This window comes from Leuciscus leuciscus (assembly GCF_965113295.1).
Source record: "Leuciscus leuciscus genome assembly, chromosome: 21".
Taxonomy (NCBI): domain Eukaryota; kingdom Metazoa; phylum Chordata; class Actinopteri; order Cypriniformes; family Leuciscidae; genus Leuciscus; species Leuciscus leuciscus.
Window position 1 is genome coordinate 24,303,833 of NC_138745.1, and position 12,839 is coordinate 24,316,671.

Consider the following 12,839-nt stretch of genomic DNA (forward strand, 5'->3'; position numbering starts at 1 on the left):
TTGGAGGTGAGGAGGGTGTGGTCGGTGCTCTGCACAGCAAGCCTCTATCGAGTTATCTCACTGTATCCATTACTGGGACAGACCTGGAGACTAGCCAGCTACATCATTATGAGAGAGAGAGAGAGAGAGAGAGAGAGAGGGACAGGAAGAGACTGGAGGGAGGGTCTACACCACATCCGACTGATGCATGGCCATTGGCACTGGGGTGTGTGTGTGTGTGATGCACGAGCCACAGAGAGAGAACACGAAGGGCTGTATGGAGGAAAGCGTGAGGTGCTGTGGTTAATCTAGGTCTGCGATTGTGATGCAGCAGGAATGTAATTCAATTAGTTAACGGCCTGTGTAAACAGCTCTCTCGACTGTGACATCAACCTTGGGAGCTTCACAGGAAACGGCAGATGTGGAGAACGCAACTGTTATGTTGCTGATGCTCTTTTAGTATACGTCATGTAGTGTTGAGTATTAGCATGAAGTGATGTCCTCTTTCTGGCATAGATCTGCCTATTTAGACAGGAACAGACTGACTGATATTTAAAATGTTTTCTTTCTTTGTTTGTTACTAGGAATGCACTGATATTACAATTCTGGCTGATAATAAATGCATATACCATTTTGCCTGAATAAATAAAACACTAAAAACTAAACTGTTTTAAGTGAATTTAGTATGAAAAATTGATCATTTGAGATTTGATAAAGATTACATTTAACAGTTTTATGTAATTATTATGTTTTTAAAGATTAAGTTTTAGATTTTGGCAAATATAACCTATATGTAAAAACAGAGGATATGAGCATGCACGAGTAAATATCCAATATTGACCGATAAATAACAAATAAAAATAAATCAATAACAACTGCCTGAATTTGTTATTTATGTCTGCAATAAATTCCTGAAAAACATACCTGAGTACATAATTGAATTACTCTACCGTTCAAAACTTTGTAGTTGGTAAGATATTTTATTGTTTTTGAAAGAAGTCTCTTAAGTTCACTAAGGCTGTATTTATTTGATCAAAAATAAAGTAAAATAAATAAATAAAAAAAAGTGTTGCAAAATAGCCTTACAATTGAAATAAACTGTTTTCTGAAATGTTCAGCAGTCATTACTGCAGCCTTCAGTGTCACATGATTCTCATCTCATGTACTACTTAGTATTTTTTTCAGAATACTTTTACGAATATGACATCTTCTATAGAAATAAACACTTTTGTAATATGCTAAATGTCTTTACTGTCACTTTTGATCAATTTAATGCATCCTTGCTGACTAAAAGTATTAATTTCTTCTAAAAAAAAACAACAAAAAAACGTGTACTGTACAGTAGTGTTCTGGTCTTTCCAGGCATCATGCTGTTGTGCTTCAAGAGGCAACCCAGTCTTTAATCCATTACTAAAACTGCTCTTCTATCTTTCCTGTCGATTTAGGTTTATGAAGTAACTTTTTATAACTATAAATTGTTAACTCCACCTCTGTTATCACATCCATTCCAAACCTTAAAATAATCATGAGCTATAAAGCTGCTTCCTCAGTGGCAGGTGAGAGTCTCATGAATCTTTAATCACTCTGGGCTTTCTTTAGGGAGTTGTCTCGTTTGGTCTAGTGAGGTCTGTTCTTTTCTACTGTATATTTCAACTTTAATTTTGCTCTTAGCCTTGTGAAGGACAGCAGTCAAAGTGTCCCTCGCTCCCTCTCTTAGAGATTCCCATAATCTCTTGTAAATCTAAAATGACAACACTATATTTAGTCGTGTCTGTTCATGCACATCATTTTAAAGTGATAGTTCACCCTAAAATGAAAGTTTTGTCATTACTTACTCACCCTCAAGTTCTTCCAAACCTGTATGAGTTTCTTTCTTCCATTGAACACAAAAGAAGATATTTTGAAGAATGTTGGTATCCTGACAGTTGACGGCACCCAGTGACTTCCATAGTAGGGAAAAAAATACTATGGAAGTCAATGTCACCTGTCTGGTTGCTTACATTCTTCAAAGTATCTTCTTTTGTGTTCAATGGAAAAAAGAAACTCGTACAGGTTTGGAACAACAAGATAATGCGTTATTGATGACAATTACATTTTTTGGTGAACTATCCCTTAAGCAAGTTCAGAAGATGTTTTTTTTGTGGGGACATCACCTTCACACCTTTAGTATACTTACTTCAGGCTTCTCTCAAAGTTAAAATGAAGTGGGAAATAAACAAAGAAAACTCCATTTTCTCTGTACATATAGAGTGAATCATTTTCCCCATGTTGTTGTATGATGTGCCTTACTGTGTAATTCTGAATGTAATTTGAGACCGGCATTGAGTCTCAATCGTAATTGCTATATCAAACACGCACAATGACATTTGCCTTTGCTCCATTTGCATTTAAATGGCTCTCAGTCTACTGTAATTCAAAATGGAGGATGGAGGCATAGCGTTCCAGAAAAATTACGGTCTGACATTTTGCTGTTGCAGGGAAAAGGCATCTGTATTTATGTAATTTAAGCACAATACCCAAACATTTTTATTTAAAAGGAAAATCGCTGGAGTTGGGAGGATTTGTCATTTTAATGTGTAGTAGATCGTTTTGTAGGTGTGGTTAAGAAAACAAAAATGCATTAACCTGCTACAAATGATTAGTTTGTCAGCCAAACGGAAGCTCTTTAGTGGTAAAAAATGAAGCTCTTCTGTTGATGATGGTTACATTTTGAACCAATTTACAGGAAAGCAAGGGAAGACTCTCAGACTCTCTCTGTGTTTTTCAGAGTGATCGATCACGGCGAGGTGAACAGGATGACGACCCAGAGCGTGGCTATCGTGTTCGGCCCAACCCTGCTGAGGCCGGAGATTGAGACGGGCAATATGGCGGTTCATATGATCTATCAAAACCAGATTGTAGAACTCATCCTTCTGGAGTATGAGAACATTTTTGGGAGGTAGAACATCTCTAAGTGACACCACCTGAGAATCAATCCAGAGAACACAATGCCAGACGTTTAACATCTCATATCCATCGCACAAACACGCACCACTGCTGTGGACCAAGCCTAAAAGTGTATATAAACAAACATGAGTGGATTTACTGTGACTTATGACTGGATATAAGCAAAGAAAATGAATACAGGAAGGTTATTTATGCACTTAATTTTTTTTTTTTTTTTTTTTGAGGATATACAACATTTTCTCTTTTTTTTTCCATTTGGATCGTCATTCCTTGGCTTAGAATAAGCTGGATGGACTTTTGGACAGTTATGGATGGTCATTAGTTTCCTTTATGCACTCTTTTTTGGGGGGAAATTTGAATATTTTCCTAAGTTGGGAACTGGAATGGACTTTATCTTAGCCAGTATTGACAACTAGAATGAAAACTGACCGAGCAGACACTTTCATGTCTCGCCAGATTGAGCTTTTTTTTTTTGCTGTGAAATGTTTAACTGATTTTGGGGTTTCATTCATTGAGACACGTGTCTGACTTGTATCTGGGCTCTCTCTGACTCAGAGTTTTTGTTTTCTTCAATTTTTTTCCTGTGGAATAAGCTGAAAGTGCACTGTATTAGGAGACAGTATTATTTGACAATGACTACTGACCGATGGATAATGGGGTCGATTAAAATGGACAACGATTAATAATCAGTATTAGGGAAAGGCTCTGAGAAAAATCTCTTTTCCCAGAGTGTTTTCTCCATATCCACCCATGTTTGCCCTCCATCTGCACTTCCCTAAAGTTTACCGGAAAGGCCACGTGCCTCTTGCTTCAGGACGTCACGCTACTGGATAACAGACATGCTCATCACACTGTGTCTTTTGTGTTATCCAACAGAGAAACTCCTTTTTAATTCAACGGCCCTCCCTTTAATGAAATATCAGGACTTTCACGTGCTTTAGGTCAAACCTGTGTTGTTTCCTTGGAATAAATGGACTGTGTTGTGCCGAATTGTGTAACAGTATGCAGGAGAAACAGGTTGTTTTCCAGATGTGAACCTGATATGTGTTGTGTAGTTCAAAAGCAAGACCTCTCAAAAACAGTCAGAGAGCTCGTCTCTCGCCCTCGTATCTCTCGGGCTTACTGGAAAAAGAAAGGTGAGATGCTTATATCGGCATTTAGGCCTTACACAGTTTCAAATCAATACCGAAAAATATTCATCTCCGGTTTCCTGCTCTGCCCCTGGATGGAAAGCTGCTTGATAACAAATTGACAGGATGGTACTGGAAATAGTACTGCAGTTAGTGTTAACTGAAGGTACGCATGGTAAACGCCGCCTTTTGTCTTGTTTTTAACCAAATTAAGAAAGTATATGTACAGACTACTTCAACAAGAACTTGAACCCTGTTGTACAAACAAAGAAAAATACCAATAATAGTTGAAGTGTAATGGCTTGAAGTTGTGTGTCAATAACAAGTGAAAAGATCTAATATTGTTGATGTATGGAAAAAAAGAAATGAGTGATAGGTGGGGCAAGGGATGGGTGATGTCATCACGCATTGTGAACTGCACATTTTGAATGTAATTTTCAGACTAACTGCTATTTCTGAAATTGATGTTTAATCCTAATTAAAAAGACAAAAACTCATGGATAATATTAAAGTGATAATGCCTGAGTTATTAGTCTAGTGTTTATTTTCATTGTTCATGTGTCATTCATCTCGATATTGCAGAAACTGGTAATATGAAATGACTCAGGGGAACTATCAACCGTTTCCTTCCTTTTAATACAGTGATTTATAATATAAAAATAAATCCTGTTTATTTGAGCAGAGCGGATTGTGCAGAGCTTTTCTGTGTTTTTAAACCCTTTCTTCAGTAGCTTCAGTAAAACACTGGCGTAATTAGTTTAATTTAAATTACACTTTAGCTAAATATTTATCTCATTAAAGCTTAAATTTATGTTTAGTTAAGATACACTGAAAATGTTTTGTTATTTCAACTTAAAGTATTCGTGCTGCCTTAATATTTTAAGTTTAGTCAGCTTGAAATGTGAAATTGTACTAAGTAACAACTTGGATATTTGAGTTGACTACACTTAAAATTTAAGGCAGAACAAAAACTTACTTTAAGTTAAAACAAGTTTTTTTCTTTTTTTTTTCAGTGTAGCTATATATAACTCACTCTGTATTTCTAGACAGGACCACCTTTAATCAGTGAAAAAGTGACTTGGAAAATGACAGAATCGAGACTGGGTGGTGATCAAATCAAACACCTGCTAGAAACCATGACTTCAAAAGAGCCAGACTTTCCAAATGAGAAAACAATTAGCTCATATCCATAATTCATAGCTCTGACCACACTCTGCTGCAGCCTGGGCCCTAGAGGTGTCTGAATTGCACACCATATGCTGCTGCGTGTCTGTGGGGCAGAGGTGCCAGGAAAACCCCTGGTCTTGTGTGTCCGTGGAGGCCAAAGTGTGGTGAGGAAATATGAGAAAGCCATTATGACCCATAAAACATTCATGACTCTGACTCTTCTTTTTTTCCCCTCTACATGTCTATCATTTTCTATGTTGCTGCATCTTACCACCTGATCAGAATGAATGACAGACTCTGACCAAGAACATGTTTGTGTGCCTAAAGCATGTATATGACTGAAGACTTTCATAAACGATAATCGAGTCTTCTCTGAATTCGCTTCTACTGGGATTCATTTTCATATTCTCTGTTTTGGAGTAATTGTGTTCATTAAAACACACATGGAACAGTTTCATGCATTTGCCGCTTTGTGCAACTGCTCTGATGAGAAATAAAAATTCGCTGTTGTTAAAGCCGACTGAATGAGCCTATCGGATCAAGAAAAAAGCCACATTTTCTAAAATCCAATCACATTCATCTTTGACAGCAACACAACTTGTATTTTGCATGTATGGGGTGGGCAGATGAAAACATTTTATTTGACATGGTAACTACTATTATAGGGCCATATATAAATGTACAAACTCAATTTGTGGGCTGTAAATCTTTGTGCATGCAGCCTGAATGACATTTATTGGAATGTCCTAGTGGCTGATAAGCATCCGTCTGCTGTGTAACTTTAAGCATTAAATGTAGTAGAATGTGGTATTGTTCAAGATGTCTCTTGTGCGAAATGATTGAGCATTAATGCGAATTTTGCACAGAGATGTAACCCAAGCCGAATACGGAACAAACATGATGCTGCAATCCACTTCCTCTCCTTAATTGTCTTTTATAAGGCAATTGTGTAAATAATGATGGTACTTTCATGTAAAGTTGCGCTTATTCCTCACTGAAGACACTCCTGAGGCTACTGTGCTTAAATGCTCCATTTAGCAAGTCTTTGCAAATACCATCTCAAGTATCCTTAAAAAAAAAAAAAAATGCACACGGGCATTGGCTAAAGTAATCATAGCAGTACTTCAAATGTTATCTGCCCATGCTTTGGTATTAATGAAGTTCGCATGGTTGGACTTGATGGTTTTGCATTGGGAAATTCAATGCATTTTAAATAGACGCCTGCATGCGGGATTTACATAAGGTAATTGCACAAAGCTGGAACTACTATGTCTGTGATAGAGCCATTCCCCCTCCATGTGCACTAATACAATCAACCCCATTAAGTAGGCCGTAAATATAGAGCTGCTGTATCATACGAGCCTGACAGATAATGGACCCATCTGCATGTCCATTTACTCATCCTGGGTGAAGCCTGATTGGTTTATCCGTACTCCATCATCTGACCCAGCATTAAGAGCTAGTAAATTCTGCAGAAGAGAACACCTGAAGAACCCTGGCCAGAGTTTTATAGAGTAGCTCCAGCATGAGAGTGTGCCAATATGCTGGTCATTTATAAGAAATGGGTGCCTCTACCAGAGTGCCAGACAAGTTGCTCCTTTTTAATTTTGGAAGATGTCAAACATTCTATCAGACACATAATATTAAAGTGTTCACATATGCACTGTGCCATTCCTAGATAAATGATTATTTTGAGATATGAGGCCTTAAGAAATGTAAAAGGGCTGTCAATTAAACTCGACATTACAAGGCTTGAAAATTATGTGGTGCTTCTTAGGGTACGATGTAAACGGAAAAGTTTTTATTTTGCATCTTTTGCGTACAGATGAAAACATTATCAAAACAATCCCGTTCACACGGATCCACGAAAACGACTAAGCGTTGTATTATGCATGCCAGGCCAGTAGTTTGTCACATTGTAAAGAAACACTAGGCGTCTATAGACTGATATGCATGCGCATGACATCTCCGGGTTCACAAATTCCCACTTTTGTAGTTTACAGGGAGATGATAACAGTATCATTTTCAAAAACGTGCACTTTGAAACCCGTTTTCAAAAGTTTGCGTTTTCAGGCCCCCAAAACGCCGCTGTCGTTTAAATGAACGGCCAAAACGCAGAAAATGTTTTCTGTTTTTAGTTGAAAACTGTGTTGTGTAAACGGCCCCTTAGAAAAATTAACACTGATATTTCTGCAAATATCCATATTTCAGTTATCAATTGTTTAAAAAAAAAAAATAAAAATAAAAAATGTTTTATGGAATGGGTTTGGGTAGCCTAAGGGTTAAATAAAAAATGTAAAGTCAGTTTTGCTGATGTGTTTAAAAAAAATGATGCTGGCATCAACTATTAATTTTTTTACACGTAAATGAAGGATACAAATGACACCCATTTTGTAAAATATCCCATAGGCTATGCCAGCTTTAAATAGGACAAATCATTATTTTCAAAGACAATTCAAAGAAAAGTGTAGACAGAAGTTGAATTCGAAAGTTAAATGAGAAGCAAAGAGCACTACAGCTTTAAAATTCCACATACATCAGCTTAAACATCCTGGGTATAGACAGTCTGAAACCCTTTAAGCCAGGCATCTTGTGAATAAGACTGACAGTAATTTAGAAGCAATGCCTCTCTTCACTAGTCTCTAGTGATTCGGTCTCTCTCCCCCCTTTAATTAGTTTGTCTCCAACTGCTGATTTAGCCTCGGTGTCCTTGCAGGAAGCCGTGTGGTGGGTCTCTTTCACAGGCTGATTAATCCTGTTCAGGCCCGTGGAGTGGTGTTAGACCCCGTCAGCAGCTTATTAGCATGTGTGCATGCTAGCAGAGCCCCTGCTTCTCCTAAGGCTTAATAATATGTGTTTCTTCAACTAACATCCTTATTAGTGCTACTAAGTGACGATCAGACTTATAAATAGTGCTGTGTGCCTTTTTAATTAAGGCCTATGAAATCATAGGCTTGATGCGCGAGCGTGTCCGTGTGTGTGATAAATGATGGGTGTTCGTGCTGTTATGACTGCTGCTCCCGTGAGTTTAGCTCACACACTTACCTTAACTAGAACACACACTCACACAATCTCTTCACACTCTACTTTTGATGATTTATGATCTGAGGTGCCGCAGCCTCTTTACAGTGCAGTTTTGCTGAGAAGATAGCAGCTCGGAGAGGTACAGAACAGGCGGGTAATGTTAAACATCAATTAGGTTGATGTCTACTCATGCTGCTTTTTCCCTTTGAAAATGTTATCCTTAAACAGGGCCGTTCAATTGACATTGAATAAGACGTGACTGTTTTATTAATATTTCTCCCATCTTTCATTGGTCTTTAATAGCTTTCTGAAACGCATGCAATTATTTAAAGGGATAGTTCACCCCAAAATTAAAATTGTATGTATCATTACTCACCCTTAAGTTGTTCCAAACCTGTAAGAGTTTCTTTATTCTGTTGGACACAAAATAAGATATTTTAAAGAATGTTGGTAACCAGACAGTTGACGGCACCCATCCATAGTAGGAAAAAAAATACTATGGAAGTCAATGGGTGCTTAACTCGCACTGAAACCTGTGTGGGCCAGATACAGCCTATATGACCTTTGCCACTGCCAGAACTGAGCCATATGTGCCATAGTTGGCCCAGATGAGGCCCGGATATGTATGCTATCTGGGCTGTTTGGTTACCAACATTCTTCAAAAGATCTTCTTTTGTGTTTAAAGGCACACTATGCAGTTTCCGTTTTTCTCAAACAGCGACCCCTAGAGTCACTGTGGAGTACTTGTATTTAAAGTTACTGTCATAAATACCACTCACGCAGAGCCGTCTCTGCACTCTTCCGACACTAGCACGCATTTCAGACGTGAATCATGGCACAGTCGATGAAGAAAGCGTTCTTCGTTTTCTTTGTAGACTCTGCCATGATTCACGTCTGAAATGCGTGCTAGTGTCTTCCATAGAGGCTGCTTCATAACCATGTGTTGTTGATGTATGTGACGACGTGCCATAAAGCAAGTCGTGATTCTCGCAACATTTTCGGGGCGCCACCTCTCAAACTTGCATTGCGCCCCCTGCTTTGCTATCAGGATGATTCGCCCTACTACGAGTTTGTTTACCATCGAAATTATTTCGAAACTGTTTTATAAGGTACAAATCAATGTTGTTTTCGTCAACGATGACGATAACGAAATGATTTCGTTGACGCACCTTTTTTTTATGACGATAACGCGACGATGACTAGCTAAAAATGGCTCTAAGGTGACTAAAACATGACGAGACGTTTTCGAGTTTTCGTTGACGAGACGAGACGGAACGAAAATGATTATAGTCTGACGTTCACAATGCATGTCATTTCTGCCTAATTTGCGTGAAATCTGTCTGTTTAGAGCTAAAAAAGTATCAGCAATGCTGCCGCTTCCTATCCTTGTTTTGGGTACGCCCACCACCCGGCTGCCGCCATGCCGCGCACCAGATTCCACACAACAACAACACACCTGCGGCTGCGGCTAGTCACTCGCCACACATCTTCGATATGAGGCGCCGGACTGGACAAAAGCGAAACGAACTGCGCGAGCGTGCGACAGTGCGCGAGAGAGACCGAGTGTGTCTGCGCGCGAGAGAGACCGAGTGTGTCTGCGTACGAGAGAGACCGAGTGTGTCTGCGCGCGAGAGAGACCGAGTGTGTCCGAGCATTAGTTTAGTAGGCTAATTGGTACAAAGTAATATATCATTATTATATAACTTAGATTATAACATAAATTATAACATAAATTATTATTTGACTAATTATATAATAAAGCCACAATTGCCAAAGTAAGAATGTTTTTATCCTGGCTTTTTTGGAGTAAAACAGTGATTCCACTGTTACCACTTTATCTGTGTGTAATGTTGTAGTAGCTCAAATTGAATTGAGTTACAACACTCGAATTGCAACACTTGCTACAACCTGTCAAACCTAAGCCCATTTCCAATACTTTTTATCCTAAATTAATTTGTTAAAGACTACTTTTTTTTTTTTTTTTACTAAAATTGACTAAAACTTGACTAAAACCTTTTTGTGTTTTCGTCGACTAAAACTTGACTAAAACTATCAAGTTTATAAGTGACTAAAATGTGACTAAAACTAAAAAGCATTTTCGTCCAAAAGACTAAGACTAAGACTAAGGGCGCTTTCACACTGGCAGTTTAGTGCGGACCGGGGCACGGTTCGCATGAAAAATCGCAAATGTGAACGCTGTCATCGGACCCGGGTGCGCACTAGAGTACCGAACCCGAGACTACCTGGAGGAGGTGGTCTGAGCTCGGTTGCTCCCGAACCGTGGCGCGGTTCGCGTTAATGTGCAAGCAACACGGTCTCGGGTGCGCGCTTGTTCAGGAAGTATAGTATCCCGCGCATGCGTATCACTGTCGCATCAGTGAAAAATCTTCTGCGAGCAGCAGAAACACGGCGTCCCCTGGATATGTGCTGAATTACACCATGTAATGAACATAAACGTAGTTGTCTCTCACTATGTTGTGCATAATAGCACCAAAAAAACAGACAAATTACAGCTATGCTCAGTCGAGTTGTATTCTCCATGCGTTTTCCGTGTGCGTTTGCGATGACGTAAGATCACTGCAAACGCACCTGGGTTCGATACAACTAATTGAGTGTGAAACCAGACCAACGCTGCGGGGGGCGCCGGGAACTAGCGCACTCGGGTTCGGACCGCAGCAAACGAACCCAGTGGAAAAACGCCCTTAAACTAAAAGGGCTGCCAAAAACAACACTGGTACAAATCTTGCATAGTGTGCCTTTAACAGAAGAAAGAAGCTCATACAGATTTGGAACAACATGAGGGTGAATAAATTATGACAAAATTTTCCTTTTTGGGTGAACTATCCCTTTAATCACCATTCTTCCTTATTACTCGTTTCATTTTTTTTCTATTATTGCTCAGTTGTAGTGTCGAAGGACTTTTCACATATGTTAGCCTGCAACATTTAGTTAGTCTGAATAAAAAAAAATAAAAAAAAACTTCTGTGGAACACAAAAACTGGGAATAATTTGGAGACTAATAATGAAAGCGAGTGTGGATGTGTTGTCAATTTCTGAAATCGATGTAATGTTGTAATATGAACACTAGGGTGTAATGAAGATCATGTTTTAAGCCCTTCCGCAGTCTTAATTCTTGCTGTCAGCTTATTTCTTTTTATTGCACATTATCCTTCTCCCATAATCCACCTACACAGTCTCTTCCCTCCTTCTCTGCTCCTCTCCTCCAAAGCAGAGCTGGCAAGGGCTGACAATGCAAAGTAAATCCATTTTGATGTTCCTTACAGCTCTCTCTTCTTCTCTCTCCTGCTCTCAAGTATGCTCTCGCAATTCGGTTATGTTTAGAGGAGCTCTGGTGATTCATGCAGTTCAAGATATTCAGCGTGCCCTATTTCTCCCTCTCCCTCTCCCCCCGCTCGTCTAATGAAGTTAGTGTGTATATGCAGCGGAGAGAAGTAGATTAGAGCTGAGGTGATGAGGCAGAAGGGGAACCTCAGTCCTCCTGTACTCAGACCCGAGGAGGGGCTGCTGGGGTCGGCCGGGATGAATTCCCTCTGCTCCTGAGGTGATCTAATTGATTTTTGTACCCTGAGCCATCTGGCGTGGAGTAAGTGTGTTTGTGTGTGTGTGTGTGTGTGTGTGTGTGTGTGTGTGTGGGAGACCAAGACAACAGATCACCTCTTGAATTTGGTTCTGGGCTTACATTTGCCATTTAAAAGCATGCTACTCTTTCTGTGGGGGATTGTAATTAAATCACTATGTGCTTGCTAGAGCATGCTTTTGACATCATCACCAAAGGTCACCTGTGTTACCTACAGGACGGACGACATCATCAGTATCTTCATTTCACCTGAGAATATGTTCACCTAACACAATAACCAGGGAGTCTCGTGCTGTTTTTCATTTCAAAATAATTTGTCTGACAAATAAAGATGTCTGAGATGATAAAAAGTTGAGCTGAAACTAGTGAAATCTATAGTTTAAAATGAAAGTGACAAGTATTTATACTGTTTTCATAGATTTTGAAAAAAAATTCCACAATTTAAATTTTTTGCTTGAATAATATTTTTGCATTATAAATACTTAATTTGACCTGAACAAAATGTGCCTTTTAATAAATAATGGTTCAAGATATATGATTAAAAAATAAAATAATTTACCTTGTGTGGAGTCTGTGGACAAAATGTGTTAAAATATTAAAATATTTTAATGTCTTTTTGTGAATTAAATATATGAATTACATATTATGTTACTTTTAGCAACTTTTTGAAGCATTTTCGCCTTTTACTGAACTTTTTTTTTTTTAGGATCTTGTTGATATTGTTTTAAGGATGTGTACATACATCTTAGGTGTTTTTTTTGTTTAGTTTTTTTATTTAAAATACGAACATAAAATTGCAGTGAAGGGGCAGTTATCTGATGATGTTCAGTGTGGACAAAAAGATCATGTAGCTTCTATAAATGAATCAGCGTAAACCTCCAGTTTCTGTGCTCATGTTACAGCAGTGATGCTGTTTATGTCTTTTCTTACAGTCTCCAAGGGAAGATACTATTACATATCAGCAACATTAATAACAGATATTTTTTTCTTTATAT

The 12,839-nt window shown here is 38.6% G+C and overlaps 1 protein-coding gene across 7 annotated transcripts in view; it reads left to right on the top strand.

Moving 5' to 3' along the window:
- Positions 1 to 4,580, top strand: part of arhgap12b (Rho GTPase activating protein 12b) — a 56,415-nt gene extending 51,835 nt beyond the window's left edge. For all 7 annotated transcript variants that reach the window (XM_082151231.1, XM_082151230.1, XM_082151233.1 and 4 more), the window contains one exon: positions 2,747 to 4,580. In XM_082151231.1, the coding sequence (XP_082007357.1) occupies positions 2,747 to 2,921 (175 nt within the window). In that variant the 3' untranslated portion in view covers positions 2,922 to 4,580. The remainder of the gene's footprint in view (positions 1 to 2,746) is intronic.
- The last annotated feature ends 8,259 nt before the right edge of the window (positions 4,581 to 12,839 follow it).